Source organism: Sapajus apella, unplaced genomic scaffold (genome assembly GCF_009761245.1).
Source record: "Sapajus apella isolate SASKATOON/1434 unplaced genomic scaffold, GSC_monkey_1.0 scaffold111, whole genome shotgun sequence".
Taxonomy (NCBI): Eukaryota; Metazoa; Chordata; class Mammalia; order Primates; family Cebidae; genus Sapajus; species Sapajus apella.
The window spans coordinates 2735160-2757438 of record NW_022437051.1 but is presented as its reverse complement, the minus strand read 5'-3'; the positions used below and the strand labels follow the sequence as shown (position 1 = coordinate 2757438).

Genomic DNA, 22279 nt, shown 5'->3' with positions numbered 1-22279 from the left:
GGAAGGAAGGAAGGAAGGAAGGAAGGAAGGAAGGAAGGAAGGAAGGAAGGAAGGAAGGAAGGAAGGAGGGAAGGAAGGAGGGAAGGAAGGGGGGAGGGAGGGAGGGAAGGAAGGAAGGAAGGAAGGACTGACTACACCTACTAAAGATTAAGATGCTTCCTAATTACAGAAATTAGTCAAACGTCCGTAACCATGCCCATTTTAGCAGCAGTATGTAATAAAGAGGTACAGACATCAGTTGTAGCATAAAATACAGTGGTGAAAAATCTAACTGAAGTGTTTACACATAAAAGATGCTAAAAATAAGATACAGAATTCAATATCATACCCATGCAAAAACAATCTCTGTGGCAAACGTTTTAGCTCTGAAATGTCCTTAGAACTCAGGCACAAAGACGATGGTGACGGCAGTGGCTGCATCACACTACTACTAACAGCAACTAACACTTACGGGCTGCTCCACGTGCCGGCCGTGCTCAAGGTGCCTTACACGCAGTCATTCGTGTCATGCTCACAACAAAACCCCAATGAGGTATGTGTTATCTCCATTTTACAGACACAAGAAGTAAGGCACAGGAGGTTAAATGGCAGAGCTGAGATGTGAACTTACGCAGGCTTCAGAGCTTGTGCTCCGACAACACTTACATCACATCTTACCTCATCATCTGACGGTATGGTCTTGTACCAAATCCTCTTTTTCTTCCCACCCCCCCAAACTACGTAAGCTCTATGAAACCTGTAAGAATTATAAGTTTAACATACAATAAGCAAAAGGGACTTTAACAGTTAAAATGTTTAACTGCATTTTGCTGACAGAAATTCCAGGTTTCTTTTCTAAAACAGGCCCTCTCTGCTTCTACACAGCTTACAGTCTTATCGCACATATGTCCCATAAACCGTCTTTGCTGTGCTGATGAGGAGTTTGGTTTATCCATTCCTGAATTTATTGAACATATTTGAATGCCTATGTGCCAGAACTTGGAATACAGCAGTGAACAGACAACCGCCCCCAACCCCTGGCTCTAAAACGCAACTTCGTTCTAGTTGGAGAAGATGGATGATAACATTTTAAAAGTGCATTTATGCCACATCATAATACCATAAGCACTAGTAAGAAAAAGCAAGCAGGGAAGGGAGTCAGGGCGTGCTGGGCGGGGGAGAGCTGCACTTTTAAATTATCTGTGTATCATCACGTCAGCCAACCCCAGTCACCGTGCGCTGGTGCTGCCTGCCTGCCCCCAGCTGCTGTGCTGTGGGGACACAGCCAGACCCCTCAGAGGCAGCTGAGGTCCCTACAGGTGTGCGCTACTGAGAGCGTGACATTCCACACAGAAGCACCTGTGACTCGCTCCCTCCTAAGGACTGAGGCTCCTGTGACGTCCCAGAATTTGCCCGGGATGCCAACCAACTTGTCTCCTGGCCCTTCTTCTCCCTTCCCAGCTGCTCTCCTTGGAAGTCACACAGGAAAACTTCAACGCTGGTGGCCATGGGCAAGCACTGACAGAGTCCAGAGAGGGGTCAGGAGAGACAGTCCATGGAAAAGGGTGCCGCCTGTCTGCACACGCCTGTCTCTATGGTGATGGGGAAATGGCAGAGGCCCTGGCTTATCTGTGTTTCAGCCCTGGATCATCCTGAGACAGGAGAGTGTATCACCGGTGCCGGCAGGAAACATCATTGTTTATTTTGCCATTATTTTGAGATACAATCTCTGTGAAAATATATGTATGTGTGTGTGTGTATATATATATATATATAAAAAACATATATGTATGTGTATGTGCGTGTATGTATGCCTATACATATATACAGGCATAGTCGTTTGACTTTAAACCATTTTCAAGAACGCTCTAGATATAGAAGTGGGGAAATCATGCTGTCAAGCCCTTGCTGTAAAGGAAGTCATAGTGAACGATCAGAAAACCACCTGTCCTTTTAAAAATCAGCTGACATACTGTTAAGTTTCAGTTATAAATGGGTAGGATGTTGGAAACTGTGAACCTGTTGGTCTGCAACAGTAGTCAGCAAGAATAACACCACATTTATATCCAGTTTGCCTTAATTAGTATAAAAGCTGGAAAACTTATCAAAAAACCAGGACAATTCAAAGATGCGCTGATCTTTACAAGAAACTGGGAGAGTAGGTTTTAGATTTGGCTGTTAAAAAGAGAGACTAATGGAGCTCTCCCAGATGCAAATAAAATTCCTTACAAATAAATATCAGAAGGAAAGTGTGGACTCAATCATGACTTTATGATATTTTCTGTATCTCTGAAATGGCCTAGTAAGGTAGTCTGTGTCTAGCAGGTGCTCAACAGATACTGTCCCTGGCTTACATTAGTTCCTTTACCTGATGCTCCAGCAAAGCCTACAGGCCCTAGCAATGCTGTAAATCACGTCATTCATAGTTATGAAAGGCCAAACCAAGAATGTTAAATTACCTAAATGCTTAAAACTATATTAAAGACATCGATATTTTGATAGATCTACTCTGAAACCGATCCATATGGGCACAGTCACCACCCACTGTGACGAGCCATGGCACCTGAGACCTAGAAGCCATCTAGTTGCTACCATGGAGGGTCTGTAGCATCCCTTCATGGCCTGGCTCTCCCTCAGTATCCCACAGGTCTTAAGGCCTCAGCTACCTGAGGTTTCAGGACGCCATGAGTATAGAGGCTAAGCAAGCCTTAATTTCTGAAATCCCACTGATACTTTCAAAGAGTCAGACCACTCAGGGAAGACACAGAGGTCTGCCAGTGGCTTTTCGGGGCAAGAGGTATCTAGGAACTTTCATAGTAAAGTGTTCATCATATTTTTTTTTTTTTTTGAGATGGAGTTTCACTCATGTTACCCAGGCTGGAGTGCAATGGCGCGATCTCGGCTCACCGCAACCTCCGCCTCCTGGGTTCAGGCAATTCTCCTGCCTCAGCCTCCTGAGTCGCTGGGATTACAGGCACGTGCCACCATGCCCAGCTAATTTTTTGTATTTTCAGTAGAGACGGGGTTTCACCATGTTGACCAGGATGGTCTCGATCTCTTGACCTCGTGATCCACCCGTCTCAGCCTCCCAAAGTGCTGGGATTACAGGCTTGAGCCACCGCGCCCGGCCGTGTTCATCATATTTAACATTTACCAGGTAGACCTAAGTCCAGTACCTTAACTAGGTGCCCTGTCCGTCAAAACTAGGTCAGCATGTTGTTACTCCTAAGTGGGACCTTAAAAATGTGGACGCACGGAAGCAGAGTGTGACATGGCAGGCAGCAGAGACTCGGAGGCACGGGCGTGGGAGGGAGCTGGATGATGGGAGGTTGCTTGGTGGGCACAGCGTACACACTGTTCCAGTGAGGGGTGCACTGAAGGCCCTGACTTCCCACAATATCGTATACCAATGTGGCAACACTGCACTTGTACCTGATGAATATAAACAAATTTTAAGAATTTTAAGATAAAGTTACATTTGATATAAAATCTATGATCTCTGTTTTTGTCATTGTAATTGTGTAATTAACACTTAAAAATATTAAAGAAAGTGTGTATTAAAATCTAGGTAGGTACACATACAGACGCACGCGCGTGCGTGCGCGCGCACACACACACACACACACACACAAATTTAGCTCTTTCCCATTTAGAAATTCAGGATGCAGCTCAAGCACACCACCCCTTAGAAGCCCATCCTTCCTCGACCTGAGTCAATCTCTTTAGCATCCTATTTAATGCTTATCACTCTGTACACAACAGATGAGTGTGGTCTGCTATGTGATACCAGGTGGGAGGACCTTGAGGGGTCAACAGGTCTTACGCATTTCCACCCCAGGCACCTACCACAATTCTTGGCCCACAGTCACTGCCAAATTGTGGGGAAGTGAGAGATCAGTCACAAAGGCTGCCAGATACACTGGCAGACAGATGTGTACAAGAACTTTGGGCTTATGCAAAGACTTCAAACCCCTGAGTATTTCACAGAGCTGAAACATACACACCAAAGGAAAGAAGGAAATAAAAGAGAAAGAATAATTAGAAGTCTTTCTCTTCAATCGGCTTTAGTTTTTGTTACAAAGCATGTATTTTTTAAATTATGCTAACAGCTTGCAAAACCCTCAGAACCCTCCCCCACAAGCTCCATTGCATCCAACTTCTAACAATTTATGATTTGAATCATTTTTTAGGTCTCCCTCATTTCCGCCACAGAACACACAGTGACTTTGTGAAATACGGAGAAAACCCTCAATCCTCAAGACACTTGACTACCAACTGCCAGAACAAAATCACCGGAAGTGTTCCAGTCACGCTGCAGTTTACAGCCCCCCTTGGAGTTGTATCATCTATAACTTGCTCAGCTGGTACTCTACATCCCAGCACACCCCAATTCCATCTGCCTCCTGCCTTCCCTTCTTTAAAAATCCCAGGTAATATTAGAATTGAAAACAAAGGTGGAATTCAATTTTTATTTTACCACTGCTCTGCCTTCTAAGTAGCTGATGCAGGTTCAGTGTGTTACATAACTTTCAAAACACTAAAAAATTATTGCTTTTCAAACTTTGTATCTGGCAATGAATGACCTGTTAAGTGATCAAAGCAGATGCCAGAGAAAAGAGGAAAAAGATACCTGCTATGTGGTTGTTATGCAGATTTATCTGGAAGAAACTGTTTTCAGGTCATGATAATGAGTAAGTTCTTAAATGGCAAACTTTTTTCCTTTTAAATAACATTTTTCTTCAAGGAAGGTGACACACTCTTATTTTAAAAATATATATTCAAGCCAGGAGTGGTGGTTCATGTCTATAATCCCAGCACTTTGAGAGGCTGAGATGGGTGAATCACGAGGTCAGAGGCTGGAGACCAGCCTGATCAACATGGTGAAACCCTGTCTCTAAAAAATAAATAAATAAAAAATAAAAAATATATTTTCACAATTCCAGAATTACATGAAGTCAACATGAACCTATAGCAGTATTTTTCACAGAGATGATTTATAATTATTTTACATGCTTTTGAAAATTTATAAAGAAACTTACTTTTCCACTATTAAGTACATTTTCTCCTGTACATATTTATAGTATAAATAAGATTTTAGGGGAATTCATTTGAAAGAAACTTAGAATAACTATTTTCTATTCCAATGGTGTTGGAATCAACACATGAATCTCATCAAAACAAAATTTAAGCAAATCTGATCTACTTCAAAATTGGAATGAAAAACAATCTATGTAGAGCTTTAAAAATAAAGATTTACTAAGTGAAGCACTGTAAGCCTTTCATCTGAGTTGCTGGATACATTTCAAAGTTCAGAATATCAGATCTTTGAACACACTCACTAATTTAGACTTCATATTGTTGCCTCTACTTAGATGGAAATTATCAATCAAGTCCAAGCAGTGAAGCTTTTGTCTGAATTTGTGCACATCCAGAAAATCCTCTGGACTCATGAACTTGGTCGCCACCGTTTCATCTGGACAGTCTGCAGCTCTGGTCACAAGCTGGGCTCCATGGGCTTTTGCCCTTTGGTTTGCTCCACACTCGGTCAGGCTCCAAACCCTGGCAAGGTTACCACCACCAGAGCAGGGCCAGGCTGGCCTCTCTTGGAGGCAATCAGGACTTTCAGTTAAAAACAAAGGTCATAAAGAAGTGCAATCTCAGGCTGAGATCAGTTTTTTGCCTGTAAGTGATGTTTAACTTACATTTATAGTCTATAAAACCAGTTATGCTGCCAGAGACATCCACCCAACCCACCAAAAGGCATTACCTTGGAGACAACTATCTGGTCCCAAAGTATTTTGTTTTAGTAACAAATATTTTCAAATCTCTGTATTCTTAAAGAGTCAACACAAGACCCCTTATATGGTCTATGGAATAGAACTAGTAGTGAAAGGCATAAACTGATACAGAAAATTCATTTTAAAAATATCTGTGAGTTTTACAGAAATGTATATATATACTAATGTACCTTAATTCACTCCAACATTTGAGTTTATTTTATGCAATATCAAATGCATATTCAAATAGTTATTACACAGCCATAGAACATATGAATTATCTAGTTACTTTCTGTTTTGTAACGATATGGAAGGTTTATAATTTTCACATTTCTATGTATACACCTGTTTTAATGAAAGAAGCTAAGGATATATCAACTTCCTTGATTGGAAAGAAAACAGGTATCTTTCAAAATCAACTACTGCATCTCCTTTAGTTACATAAAATCAGCCAATGGAAGAAAATGGATGAAGAAATGAAACAACAACAAAAAGAAAGTAATCAAATAGTTATTTACACCAAGGACTTAGGGTACCCAAGGAAAAGCTCCAGAACATCTGGGAAGTTAATTTAAAACCGGATTGTGGATTTAGGGCTCGATAAAGTCTCCCAAGAAGTGGAAAATGCACCTCACAATGGGGCTCCACATAAATCCTCATGAATTTTTATTAATAGTTGATTGACATTCCATCCTTATGCAGAAGCAAGGAAGAAAATAACACCAACTTAAGATCACTAAATACCAACAAGATTGGTACTTGAAGCCATGGGTTTGGACTGTCTAAAGGACAGGGGAACCAAGAGATTAGGTCGAAAGAAAAAGATGAGTTATCGTGCCAAATTGCACACGAAGCAGGATCCTGGAGCTTTCGTTAGAAGGCTAAAATCGAAATACTAGGCAGCTCAAGAAGATTTTGGTCATGGAATGGCCTAGAGTGTCTTTAACTTTTAGGTCTTTTAAAGACCTAAAAGTTCAGTGGCCTATGAGGAGAAACACATTAAAACAAAAATGCAGATACTCTGCTGGAGGACTATTTGCCTGCTAACGACCAAAGTCTAAAACAGTTTTCATTTATCCCCATATTTCTGCAGAATATTTAAACTTCCTCTGAGGCTAAAATAAATATATAAATAAACAACTCCCATTACACATTACTTCCACAAACAAATTGTGGTTTCGGGCAATGTTAATCAACAAAAAGAATTAAACAAGAAGTCTTTAAAATTAGCCATGACCTTATTTATGGCTTCATTACTTTCAAGATTTCATTTGTTGGGTGGTTTATGTCACCTCAGCCTTTAATTTCATTGCTGCATCTCCAACTATATTAGAATGGCTTAATGGATGGTGATTGCTCGTTTTTAACTCACCAAAATTTAACATTTGCAGAATGTATAACACCAAAGAGCCACGTAATTCACCCATGTATCAGATGCAATTGGATTTATCCTTTAAAACCCATCCTCTATTAGGAAAGTATGATGTGAACCAATATGACACAGTCTGATATAATTAGCCTGAGACTGGGAGTCTTACAGGCCCATAAACACCATACTGAGGGCTTAGACTGTATCTTGGAGACAATAAGCCACAGAATATTTTAAGCGAGGGAATGACGTGGTCATATGTGTTTCAGGTACAAAGCTCCAGGTATTGGGTGAAATGCGGACTCATGGAGAATGAGACTGGAGAGCGGGGAGAGGTCAGGAGATGGCTGTCAGTATCCATGGGCTGCACACAGAAGGAGAGAAGGTTGTAGAATTACTTATAATGGCAAATTGATAGGGCTTTGTCTCTGGCTGTCATGGGGGGAGCAGGCTACACAAGAAAGGCTCTGGCTTGAGATATGTGGGTTGTGATTGCATTTGCTGAGATTAGGCTGATGAAACTAGAGGAGGTTTAGAACGAAGAATGGTGAATTCTGTTTTAGATCGATTGGGTTCAGGTGACTGATAGGCACAGGCAATGTGCATTCCCAGCTGGTGGTGCTGCAGGAATCTGGGGCTTGTTAAGAGATAACCGGGCTAGTGAGATCAGGCATCATCATGCCCAGTGGTAGTTGAAACCTTAACCAAGAAAAACATATAGGAAATAGCAGTGGTCCAGAGCTAGGGAATCCAAAATCTAAGAGGAAAAAGTAGAATAGAACCTCTAAAGAGACAGTTAAAGAATAGTCCAAAAGGGCACAGTGGCTCATGCCTGTAATCTCAACGCTTTGGGAAGCCAAGGTGGGAGGATCGCTTAACCCAGGAGTTCAAGGCAGTACATAGTAAGACCCTATGTCTAAAAAAATTTCTTTTTAATTAGCTGTGCATGGTAGCACATGCCTGTAGACCCAGTTACTTGAGAGACTGAGGCGGGAGAAGTACTTGGGCCCAGGAATTTGAGGTTGCAGTGAGCTGTGATAGCACCACTGGCTCCAGCTTGGGTGACAGAGCAAGACTCTGTCTCTAAAAAAAAAAAAAAAAAGGATAGTCTTAAAGGAAGGAGAAAGCAGTACCACAAAAACAAACAGAACAGAGTTTTAGGAATGCCATAGAGTAATCTAGAATGCAAAGGACTCAAGTTTCATTGAATCAGGTTTCTAGGAAGCCATCAGGAAACAAATACATGATGGGTACTGCAACAAATCACCACAGGTTTATTGCCTTGAGACAATACACATTTATTATATTATAGTTCTGAGGGTCACAAGTCTGAAATGGGTTTCACTAGGTGAAAATCAAGGTGTTGGCAGTGCCAAGTTCCCTCTGGAGGCTCGAGGGGAGAATCTGCTTCGTCACTTTTTTTCCAGCTACTGGAAGCCATCTGCATCCCTTGGCTCATGGTCCCGTCCTCCATCTTCAAAGCCAGTAGGGCGGCATCTTCAATCCCTCCCTGACTCTGCTCCTTTTGACTCCCTATTTCACTGATAAAGCCTTGTGATGACACTGGGCCCAACAGAATAATCCAGGAAAACCTCCCCATTTGAAGGTTCTTTTGCCTTATGAGATAACATTCACAAGTTCCAGAGATTAGGGCATGGGCATCTTTGGGGAAGCATTACCATGTAAAGCATTGTGAAGAGAGAATGGGCTAATGAGATCAGGCATTAACATGCTTCCCCAAAAATGCCCAGGCCCTAATCTCTGGAACTCGTGAATGCTGAGAGGAATGAATGAGAGATGTGGGAAAGAAGATACAGCAGTCTATGTCAAATGTATTAATAGATTAATCTGTCAAGAAGTTTGAATTAGAAGTGAAGTGGAAACATAGGGATACAAATAGCTAGATCGTAAAAAGGGAATTTTTCTTTTTCATTTTAAAGGACAGAATCTCATTTATCAACCAGGTTGGAGTGCAGGGTCTCATTCTGTTGGCTAGGCTGGAGTACAGTGGTACATTCATAGCTCACTGAAGCTTCAAACTCCTGGACTCAAGCAATCCTTCTGCCTCAGCCTGCCAAGTAGCTGAGACTAAGTAGGTGCCACCATGGCCAGCTAATTCTATTTTTTGCAGAGACGGGGTCTCACTGTGTTGCCTAAGCTGATTTTGAACTCCTGGGATCAAGCAATCCTCCCATGCCAGCCTTCTGAGTAGGTGAGACTATAGGTGGGTACCACCATGCCCAGCTAGTTTTTAAATTTTTGGTAAAGATGGGTTTTTGCCATGTTGCCCAAAGTGGTCTCAAACTCCTGGGGTCAAGCAATCCTCTAGATTCACCCTCCCAAAGTGCTGGGATTATAGGCGTGAGCTGCTATACCTGGCCAATTTTATTCTTTTTAAACAGTATGGTAGAAGTGCCAGTAGAGAGACAGAGGCTGAAGACAGGGGCTCAGAGGAGATACTGATGGAACAGATGCCTTGAAGGCGTGAGGCTGGGATCTGGAAGACTGTGTAGAGAGCTGACCTGGAAGGAAGAACAATCCTTAATTGTGATCTTCAGCAATTAAGCAGAGGCAAGTACCCGAGGTACGGACGTGGGTGGGCTAGAGGTCTGTAGCTGAGCTGTGTTGAAGGGGGAGTAACAAAGTTTGGAACAATTGCTAACATGAATGGAGAAGGAGCTAGCCAAGGCCAGAGACATTAGTAAATAGCCAGGGACACTGAGATCAGGCCCAAGTTGGATGGAGCACGTTAATTAGCAAAGGCACCAACTTGCAGAACTCACGTTACAGTAGGATTGACTATAAGAAAAGTAGAGGTAAGTAATACGAAGCAAATGTAAGTAAAGTGGTATTTGACTTTTTAAGTAGCAAATACAACTTTGTTACATGACCCAATGTTTCTAAAAGAGCACATGGTTAATAAGTGCCTATATCTCAGAAAATTAGTTTTGTTCTGTGTTTGCCAGGCTTCCTTTTGACACAACCAGATTCTGATTTTAACGGGAGGGGAAAGTAAGTTCACAAAGGTCTTTTCTTTTAAAATCGGCATTTTTCTCTTTAGTGGTAAAATGCATGCAAAAAGCATGTGATTATGGTATTTATGTTTCCATTAAGGTGTCCTCAGCAAGCAGGGGGAGTCTAGCCTACTATTTTCTTGCTATTTAGATTTATGGTGACACAGTTCCTATTTTATTCCAATTATATTTGAGGACAATGCACTCCTGGTGGCAAATGATTGCATAGTGACAGTCAGTAATGTCCATTAAAGCTGTCTTTCTGTAGAATATTTAACTACAGATTCTGGTCTCTAGATATAAAAATACAAATTGCATGGTGTCTTCAAGCAAATAAAAAACATTATTGACCAGGATTTAATCATTTCTTTGTTAAGAATTGAAAGTGTACTGAACTTTCCAAATGAGAATTGTGTAACCTACAGGAAAATAAACTTTCTGGTATCTAGATACACTGAACAGTGCCAGGCATGGTGGCTCACGCCTATAATTCCAGCACTTTGTGAGGCCAAGGTGAGTGGATCACTTGAGGCCAAGAGTTCGAGACCAGCCTGGCCAACATGGTGAAACCCTGTCTCTACTAAAAATACAAAAATTAGCTGAGCTATTTTGTAATCCCAGCTACTCGGGAGGCTGAGGCAGGAGAATCGCTTGAACCTGGGAGATAGAGGCTTCAGTGAGCTGAGATGTCACCCTACACTCCAGCCTGGGCAAAAGAGTGAGACTCTGTCTCAAAGGAAAAACAACAACAACAACAAAACACTGAACAGAATGAAGTTTAGGAATGTGACACCTGCAAGATGACCTTTGAAAAACAATGATGATTTGATCAGAGACAAACAATGGTCATCATAAGTGGCAGGATAAAGCTGTGTCTAACATAAATGATAAATTATTTCACAGCTTCCGTGTTAACAGTAACAAACTAACTCATACTGGAGTTCCAATTCTTCTTGTATTAGCCTGAGAGAAAAGTTTTTCAAAGCGTGGCTGTATCAGAGTCTACTGGGTCGCTTGTTACACAATGTGAGTTTGTAGTCAACTACATCTACTGAATCAAAATATCTGTGAGGGGAGGTCAGGATCTGTGAGAAGTCCTCCGGTTCTTTCTACTATGCTAAAGTTGGAAAAACTACTGTTTTAAAACACAGCCTATTACAGTTTTTTTTTGCTGTTTTTGTTTTTTAGAGACAAGGTCTCATTCTGTTGCTGAGTCTGGAATACAGTGCTATGATCATAGCCCACTGCAGCCTCGAACTGCTGGGCTAAGCAACCCTCCCACCTCAGCCTCCCGAGTAGCTGAGACTATAGGTGTGTGACCACCATGCCCAGATAATTTTAGTATTTTTTAGAGACAGCATCTCACTGTGCTATCTAGGTTGGTCTTGAACTCCTGGCCTCAGGTGATCCTCCCACCTCTACTTCCCAAAATGCTGGGATTATAGATGGGAGCCACTGTGCCTACCTTTACAGTTGTTAAGATCATGCTTGCCTGTCCCACCAAGATATAATTCGATGTAAAGGGAATGCCAACATTTTAAACAAGGTTTGAGCCGTTCAAGCCTCCCTATTTCCATGGAGTGTTGCAAACTTAGACTCAGTAAGAATTTTATGAAAGCAAAACATAAAGAACTCCAAAAACTTTCATGCAAGTACAAAATGAAGACCTTCAAATTACCAAAGGAAAGGCTAAAATTGATTGAGAGATCAGGTCCTTATACCATGAACCCCACCACTCTCAAATAAGACATTTCATGCTACCAAGTGTTTACTTTCAATCTAAGTATTCACATTATAGAAGCCATCTGGAATTCCTTATCCTGAATTCAGTAACTCCTAATTTAAAGATGATGTGATATGATTTACGGAGGATACTTAGGGAGACCAAGCTATTTAATGAAGGAAGTGGCATCAGCAGAGTTGCATTCCCACACTCCTATATCTATGTTAAGTATAAAGAATCAAACCTGTCTTTATTGATTTCATTTCTTGCTTGTTTCTGCATCTGTGTGTGGATGCTGAAAGCATATGTGCCTTCCTAAGAGTAAAAGCCATTTCCTAAGTAACAATTGCAATAGCAAACAAATCATGCTAACTGTAGACCATGCTCTGTGTGAAGTGCTTTATATATCATCAACACAGTGAATCCTTCCCAAACCTAATGAGGTAAGTACCATTATTATTCCCATTTTACAGACAAGGAAAGTGAAGCAGAGATTTTACACAGCTGATGGCAGAAGAGCCCAGGAGGAAGAGCATGGTGGCTCACAACTGTAATCCCAGCACTTTGGGAGGCCAAGGCAGGTGGATCACTTGAGCCCAGGAATTTGAGACCAGCCTGGGCAACACAGCAAGACCCCATCTCTATGAAAAATAAATAAAAATAGTCGAGCATTAGGTCATATGCCTGTAGTCCTACCTACACAGGAAGCTGAGGTGGGAGGATTGCTTAAGCCCAGGAGATCAAGGCTGCAGTGAGTCCAAATCATGCTCCAGCCTGGGTGACAGAGTAAGACCCTGTCTCAAAGGGAAAAAACAAAAGCCCAGGATCAAAGTCAAGCAGTCTGGCTCCATAGTTCATTCTCTTGTACGTTCAACTGTATAAAAGTACATTCTTACTTCATAGCAGGATTGTTGGTGGAAGTACGAGTTATCAGAGGATAGCAGTGTCTTAAAGAATTAAGAATAGCTGCTGGCAGACATCTGACTGTAACATCTCTTTAATTAGATGCATAACAAAATAAAAGGCAGAAGAGCTAATTGAGCAACACTGGAGAATACTGCTCATTACTTAATTTCACAAAATATTGTGGAAATTATTTGACCAGGGGATAGTTCTCCAAAATGTACACCATTTTGATCAAATGACAATGATTCCCTTTGGGCTCTTCTGTGCACATTCATTATACAGATGGCCCAGACTTGCTATGATTCAGCCTGAGATTTTTCAACTTTAGATAGTGCGAAAGTGATAACTGTTCAGTAGAAACCTTACTTTGAGTACACACACAACCAACCTACTTTTCACTTTTAGTACAGTACTCAATAAATTGTACAAGGTATCCAACACTTCATTATAAAATGGGTTTCGTGTTAGAATAGATGATTTTGCCCAGCTGCAGGCTAATGTAAGTGTTCAGAGCATGTTTCATGATGTTTGTAGGTTTTGTGTATTCAGTGCATTTTCAACACGGTATTTTCAACTTATATCAGGACAGAACACCGTTGAAAGTTGAGGTGCGTCTGTATTCAGAATGGTTTTTGGCTTCATGAAACAGAAACCTGATTGTAGGTAACTTAAACAAGTAACAAGTTCAATTTTCACAGGTGACAAGAACTAGAACAGCTGCTTACAGGACCAGACTGCTACCGTCTTCCTTCCTGTAGCCTATAGCTTTAGAATTAAGGAAAATGGCAAAGGGCAAAATGAGTCAGCCCCATTTCACTCAGGAAAAGACTAGCTTTACAGGAAGTCCCAGCTCTAGATCTGCTCCTCACTTAGGAGTCAGAACTATGTCACATGGTCACCTCTTACTGCAAGGGAGTCTGGGAAACTTTTAGCTAAGCACATTGCTAACCAGAAAAAAACTGAGATTTTTTTTTTTTCTTAAGAGACAGGATCTTATTCTGTTGCTCTGACTGGAGTACGGTGACACAATCACAGCTCACTGCAGTCTCAAACTCGTGGGTTCAAGTGATCCTCCTGTCCTGGCCTCCCGAGCAGCTGGGACTAGAGGTGCCGCCACCATACCTGGCTAATTTATTTTTATTTTTGTAGGGACTGGGCCTCACTTTGTTGCCCAGGCTGGTCTCAGACTTTGGGCTTTAAGCAATCCTCTTGCCATGGCTTCCTAAAGGGCTGGAATTACAGGCGTGAGCCACTGTGCCTGGCCTACGCCAACATTTTTTGTGTTTTACGCCTTGTTATTTATATAAAACACAAGGATAGAATCTGCTTCTCTTTAGCATCGATCCAACATGAAAAATCAAAATGTTATCCATGTCACTAATACACAGTAGTAACAGTGACATTGTGACTACAGCCTACAGTTCACGTGATAAAATTAAACAGGCGTGATCATTTCTAGACATAGCATGATGCTATCTTATAAAAAGCAGTTTATAAGTAATATGTAGAAATTGAGAAAATGTCTCATTCTGACACCAAATTCACTGTATTTAATAAATCATCCCTTGCTGTTTCCATGTGGGGCTACCAGATCCATATTTCTGACTATAAGATCAATTAAAATGATTAAGCAGTGAAATGTAGAATACTGTTTCCTCATTGAACAAGGAAAATCCCAGAACAGATGCAGGCTATGCGTCAGACTGTCAACTGCCTGCATTCCCATGAAATCCAAACATTTGAATAGTAAAGGTCATTGGACACCAATTGCAAATTTTGGTGGAATTTAGTCAGTTGACAGGAGTTTCTCTATTGTGTATATTCTTCATACGGGAAATAATCTCTGAGGAGTTTCAAGTTGCATGTTTCCACTTGAATAATTACTTTTCAAAAAAGTTAGTATAAGCATATTCTAGATCACCTTACTGGCATGTGATTTCACTGTCTGAATTTGGGTTTACATACATAAAGGACTATGGAATGCTATTTTCACTGTCTCTGGTTAATGATAACAAAAGCGAGCTGAACTTCATATACATGTGATGCCCTGTGGGACGTGCAGGCCAAAGGTCCTGAACAGGAACATACAAGAGAACTGAAGAAATTCAACAGAGAAAAGGGATGGGCAAATAGAGTCAGCACTGAGGCTGTGGGGGTCGGCAAACAAACCCAAATGAATCTGCCACAGAGCAGCCACCGCCAGAGTCATGATTTGTGCAACAGTTGAGATTTAAGACACATTATTGGCCACATTAAGTTAATGTTGTTCATTTGAATGTAATGGCTTTGCCATTTTGTTTGTATTTAATTTGTAAAGATATTTGGTTTTATGGTTGTATAATGGTTGTCAACAGAAGGAGTTTAGTCCTATTTTATTTTTATACATATTTAAGTAACATTATAATCAAAACAATTTAGTTCAATACTGCAGTAGCAAGAGATTGTCTTTCCTTTAAAAAAAAAAAAAAAAAAGAATCCCTATACTTCTAAAGTCTGAGAAGCACTTCTCTATAGCTTTCTCTCCAACAGGAACAGAATGGAAGTGATGCCATGACTTCTCAGCCAAATTCACATTCCATCAAAGGCAGGTGAAGAAGGGCTTAATAGGAACAATTCCCAACTTTTTGGATTAGGAACATCAGTCATTGTTTCATAGACATCTTGTTCTCTGCAAAAATAATAATTACAATAAACTAAAGTTTCTACAGTCCAATAGTCCTTTTTCTTAAAAATATAAATTATGTCTCTCTGAGTTGGAGCATCTTACAAATTATCTAGTCTAATCAGCCTTCTGGGACACAAATGCACACAGCTGTGCTTGAGTTAGGCTGAAAAGGGCTTTTGAATACAGCAATGTCTAAAATGTGATTCTGAGTTACTCACAGTTTGATGTAATTCATCCTCATGACTAAAGTCTCTTCCAGAATGTTTCGCTGAGTGGCTTTTGACAGAAATTAGGAGGCTGACTTTCAGCTTGGGGTTAGCACGGTGCAGGATAGAGACTACAGGTGGGTATGCTGGAGTCCAGAAAGAGTGTGTTCTGAGCATGTTAGCGCTAATGAAAATTTGCAGACATTTACTTGCAAGACTTAGACTCTTGTAGGGTACTATGATTTAAACTGGGGTTTACAGCAACCACTTCTGGACCTCAGGAGCTGGGAAGACAGATCCCATTCGACTCCTGGCTCTGATGTCATGTGGGACTTCTGAGCTGTGGGAAAAACTGCTACGAGGTAGTCTACTGTTTTTCAGATTTTCAAAGTGAATGTGGAAGGTGCAGCAAATGATGAGTGCATTTATTAAAGATCAATAATGTCAACTAATTATTTTTTACTTCCTCCAAAAGTTACTGACAATGCCAGTGTTATGGTGTCCTTTCTCCCATGAAGATAATTCCAGTAGGACATTCGTGACCTTCAAATGCTGTTTCACCTTCTAGAAGCAGCATTCACAAGTACAGCAGAAACCAAGTAAAAGCTTTTAAAGAAAATGTCATTGTCACTGATAATTTTATTCTTTGGATCCTGACATATCTCTGGTTAGATAATAAGCAAGTGAACCTTCTAGGTGATCACACCAAAGGGGTCTAAATAAGCCATAAGCCTCCAATGTTAACTTACAATGCCCAGTTAGCATAGTCAGTACCAAACCGATTTATAGATTTTCATAAGACAATAAGGAAAACTGAAAACCCAACAAAAGCAAAACAAAACAAAAACAGAAGAACACTCTGGCTAGCATTTCACCTGAAGATCTGGCTTCCCATTTGCTATTTTGAAAAATATTTCCTTCTGGGTTTGCCTGAGAATTACCCATTGCATCTGCAAACCTCTATTAAAATTAGCTGGAAGTAGCTAAAATAGAAACTGGGTGCAAAACGTAGCAACCAGTAACACATGGATGCTCTAGATGAAGTAATTCCAGCACATCTCTCGTCTTGCACTCTTACAGTGCCATTCCCAGGACCAACGATACCAGCATCAAACCTGGTCACGTGTAAGAAATGCAACTTTTTCAGCTCAACCTCAGACCTACTGAATCAGAATTTGGGGAGAGAGTCCACCAGTGCGTGTTTTAAGAAGCCCTCCAGGAGCTTCTGACGCACACTAAAGCTAAAGCACTGAAGCTTGAGAGCCCCTGGTTTCAATGAAACCTGCTATTTATAATGTTCAAAGTCCAGTTTCTAGATAGAGCAACACTTACCGGAAACCATTTTAAGAGATGATGGATTGATTGTATCATTTATGACAATAACATGCAAACGTTTGCTATAAAAGGAAATTATTTGTGAACTAAACTCCTCATGGTACTTGAACATACAAATGGAAGAGCGGAAAAGATCTGTTTAAAGTTGTTTCAGTTAAATTTTGAAATAAATATATAGCAATTAAAATACAATGAACAAATAAATACTCAAGATGAGGGATACCCAAAATATCCTGACTTGATCATTACACATTCTGTGCATGTAAAAAAATACATGTATCTCATAAACATGTAAAATATTATGTATCAATTAAAGAATGATACAGTTAACATTGCACCCCAGTGTGCTACACTTACACATCGCTCAGACCTGTGGTCTGCGGCTGTCAATAAGCAATCTGTTCTACTACGCTATTCTCATTTACCGACTCTTTCATAATATAAAATTTCGCTGCCTAAAAAAAAAAGTGATCCATCTAAATCATAATTGGAACAATTCATATCATTCCCCATCTCTTTAATTGCCACACCTACAGGCTCTGCTAGCAATAAAAGGATATATCACTTCAGTAGAAGAGTCATAATTTTAAGTTTGCTTTTCATTTGAGTTATAAACTAGAGGTTGGTTCTCAGGTATAAAACCATCTTAAGAACAAAATGAAATATGTTGGAATCATTAGAGAAGCCATCAAAACCTCCGCTGATCCTTCCTTTAGGTTTCAATTTGTGTCACCTCAATACTTTTAGACACAACAGCTTTTTAAAGACCATTAATAAAAGGCAGTTCTGGTTTCAGGACTGATGAACGATCTACTCCCTTATCAGACGCTATAGAAAAGTTGATTTGGAAGCAATATCATGATTGCTCCTGGCACCTACCTGTCTACAGGTGAAGGTTTGGAATTCCGCGGCTTTTTGACTTGAGCATACAAAGCATCCATCAAATGACCTTCTCGTGGGCTCTGAGGTCTAGCATTGAGAGCCATGGAACCTTCGTAAGAAGAAACTCCCCCATACATCAACTCATGATCACAGCCAAACGTCCGATGAAAGTCTTGGATTTCAGCATAGTCACGCTCCCGGGCCTGTCGCTCCCTAAATTCTCGAGTTTTGGCTTGAATCCTATGAAATCAGAACAAAGCTGAAATCAGAGAAACTACTCCTTTTCTAGGAACTGCATATAGAAACATTAATCAAAATATGTTGTAAACTATATTTTATATCATGTAGCTATAGGAGATAAGTGGTATAAATAATAGGTCATATACATTATAGATTGTGAAAATGCTATGGATGCTCAGAAATAATAATTTTAGATACTCTTTGTTCATGTCAACAAGATTGCAGTCATAATTTAAATCTTTTTTTTTTTTTTTGGACAGAGTCTTACTCTGTCACCGGGCTGGAGAGCCGTGGCATGAGATCTTGGCTCACTGCAACCTCCGTCTCCCAGGTTCAAGCAATTCCATGTTTGAAGTTGACCTCTGCTAGCATAAACAATACATAAATATATATTCAAAAGAATCCAGAGAAGATACCAAAATCAGATAGACAGCAGCAAAAAGAAAAAAAAAAAAAGGAAGACAGAAGAGAAAGCTATAGGCCAATATTCCTCATGAATATGGAAGCAAAAACCCTTAATGAAATATTAGCAAATGAAATTCAGCAATATATAAAAGAAATTATACACCATGACCAAATGGTGTTTACTGAAGGAATTCAAGCCTGGTTCAATACTCAAAAATAAATTACTACAATCCATCATATTAACACATCAAAGAAGAAAAGTTACATGATTATATCAATTGATGCAGAAGCATCTGACATAATTCAACACCCATCGTGTCAGAAAACCTTCAGAAAACTAGACATAAAGTAAAACTTCTAAACTTAAGAGCATCTACCAAAAACCAACAGGTTCCATCACGCATAATGGAGAAAGACTGAATGCTTTCCCTATGAAAAAGTAAGGATGTGTGCTCCTACCACTGTAATTCCACACATCGTTGGAAGTTCTAGGCAATGCAATAAGCCTAGAAAAGGAAATAAAAGTATACGGTTTGAAAAGGAAGAAATAAAACGCTTCTTACTTGCAAATGACACAATAATCTATGTAGAAAATGCCAAAGAATCTACAAAAATCTCCTAGAACTAAAAAGCAAGTCAACAAGGTCAGAGGATACAAGATCAACATATAAAAATCCATTGTATTTTCCATATGCTGGCAATAACCACATGGTCACTGAAATTAAAAATACAACACTATTTATAATCCCTAACAAAACAAAACACATAGATACACATCTATAAGCCAAACTTTAGTTTATGAAGATCTATGTAAGATAGATACTTGGAAAACTACACAACACTGCTGAAAGAAATCAAAAAAGGTTTAAAACTGGGTAGACATACTATGATCATGGATGGAAAGACTCAATGTGGTAAATAAGCCAGTTCTCCCCAAATTGATATACAGGTTTAATGCAATTTCTTTAGAAATCCTGGAAAGACAGCCTGGGCAACACGGTGAGATCCCAACTCTACAAAAAATAAAAAAAATAGCCAGGTGTGTTGGTGCACGCCTGTAGTCTCAGCTGCTCGGCAGGATGAGGCAGGAGTACTGCTTCAGCTCAGGAGGACGAGGCTGCAGCGAGCTGTGATGATGCCGCTGTGCTCCAGCCCGGGCAACAGAGCAAGGCCCTATCTAAAAAAAAAAAAAATCTGAGCAAGATGTTTTTTATAGATATTGACAAGATTATTTGAAAATTAATATAGAAAGGCAAAAGACAGAATAGTTTAACTGTGGAAAAGAGCAATAAAATGGGAGGAATCGCATTTCCAGATTGCAAGACTTGTAATATAGGTATCATAGCATAGACTGTGTAGTACTTACAAAAGGATAAACATACAGATTGATGGAATCGAATACAAGAACCCAGAAATAGCTAAGAAGTATGGCCAACTGATTTCTCACAACTGGGCAACAAAAACAATTCAATGTAATAAAATAGTTTTTCCAACCAATGGTGCAGGAGCCATGAGATATCCATAGGCAAAAAGAAAAGGAAAAATAAATCTAATTTTATATCTTACTAAAAAATTAACTCAAAATGGATCATAGGTTTAAATGTAAATATAAAAGTAGAAAATTTAAGAAAAAATGTATGGGATTCTTTAGCAATTAATGCATGGTGAAGGGTTTTTAGGACTAATACCAAAACCAATATCCATAAAATTTAGAAGGATATAAATTACATGTCATCAAAATAAAAACTTTTCCTCTATGAAAGCTCTAATTAGAAGATGAAAAAATAAGTACAGACTGGAAAAAAATTTTTGCAAGGCACATATCTGACAAAGAACTCATATCCAGAAAATAAATTTTTAAAATACTCAAAACTCAGTCAGCCTTCTTGACTCACACCTGTAATCCCAGCACTTTGGGAGGCTGACAGGGGTGTACTGCTTGAGCCCAGGAGTTCAAGACCAGCCTAGGCAACACAGTAAAACCCTGTCTCTACAAAGCATGTAAAAATTAGCTGGGCATGATGGTGCACAACTGTAATCCCGTCTACTCAGGAGGCTGAGGTGACAGGACTGCCTGGGCCCTGGAGGCCGAGGCTGCAGTGAGCCATGACTGTGCCACTGTACTCTAGCCTGTGTGACAGAGCAAGACACTGACTCAAAAAAATAAAAAATATCCTAAAACCTCAACAATGAGAAAACAATCCAACTAGAAAATGACAAACGACATGAAGAGACATTTCACTGAAGAGGACATATGGATGACAAGCATGTGAAAAGATGTTCAACACCACCAGCTTTGGGGAAATGCAAATAAGACTGTGATAAGCTATTACTACACACCTACTACACTGGCTAAAGAAAAAAATAGTGACAATACCAAATGCAGCCATGGATATAGGGAAACTGGGCTTCTCGTATATTGCAGTTGGAAATTTAAAATGGTACTGTCACCCTGGAAAACGGCCTGGTAGTATCTTTAAAAATCAAACATATACTTATCTTACTATCCAGCAATTGTGCCCCCAGATACTTATCCCGAAGGTGTGAAAACTTACGTCCAAGCAAAAATCTGTATGCAATTGTTCATTGCCAAATATTACCATACTTGTAATATTTAAATATTGGAAACACCCAAAATAGCCTAGAATAGGTGAATAGTTTTTAAAAAACTGGGGTGTGTCCATATCATAGAATATTACTCAGCCGTACAAGTGAACAAACTAGTGATGCATACAGCAACTTGAATCTGTCTCAAGGGCATTATGCAATGTGGAAAAAAAAACAGCCAATCTCACACATCATGTATGATATGATTTCATTTATACAACATTCTCAGAATGACAAAAGTATGGAGTTGGTGAACAGGTCAGTGATGGTTAGGGGTTAGGTACAGTGGGAGCAGAGGGGCAGGAGGACAGTCTCCGTGATGAAACAGTTCTGTTTCTGCATTGTAGGAGCGGATACACGAACGTGCACAGGTGATGACACAGAACTACACACACCCTGCACCAGCGCAAATTTCCTGGTTTTGATGCTGTACTACAGCTATCTAACTTAACCATTGGGAGAAACGTGACGAAGGGTACATAGGACCTCTTTATACTATATTTGTAACTTCCTATGAATCTAAAATTATTGCGAACTTAGAAGATTTTTTAAAGACAGAAAATTGCCACATAGCATTATAAGCAAACTTTGCATTTTCCCTGTTTCTTTCTTATATCTACTGTATCACCATCACCCCACTCTTGTTTTCCAATTTTGAATACAGAGGATCGAATTTGTCTGATTTTTCCTCTCTCCCCGCTGTAAAAAATACACAAATTTACCTAGCTAAGTGTTTCTCAACAGGGCCCAATGACATTTGAGAAGGGGCTATTTGTCATCATGCAGGGCTGGTCACAGCCACATGTAATCCAGCAGTGTCTCCCAACCATTGGGGCAACCAAAACTGCTTCTCCCAAAAACTCCCTAGGGGGACCTTATTTCCTGAGGTGACAACCAATGACTTTCTTAACTCACGAGTGAATATTAGAAAGTCAGAAATTTTTGGCCGGGTGCGGTGGCTCACGCCTGTAATCCTAGCACTTTGGGAGGCCGAGGTGGGTGGATCACCTGAGGTCAGTAGTTGAAGACCAGCTTGGCCATCATGGTGAAACCCCATTTTGAAAGAAAGAAAAGAAAAGAAGAAAAGAAAAAAGAAAAGAAAAAAGAAAAGAAAAGAAAAGAAAAGAAAAGAAGGAAGGAAGGAAGGAAGGAAGGAAGGAAGGAAGGAAGG

General features: G+C 40.0%; 1 protein-coding gene across 24 annotated transcripts in view; it reads right to left on the bottom strand.

Moving 5' to 3' along the window:
- The window catches only part of PARD3 (par-3 family cell polarity regulator), a 706589-nt gene that overhangs the window by 142393 nt on the left and 541917 nt on the right, over positions 1-22279 (bottom strand). For all 24 annotated transcript variants that reach the window (XM_032259797.1, XM_032259804.1, XM_032259806.1 and 21 more), the window contains one exon: positions 17854-18096. In XM_032259797.1, coding sequence (XP_032115688.1) covers positions 17854-18096 — 243 coding nt within the window. The remainder of the gene's footprint in view (positions 1-17853; positions 18097-22279) is intronic.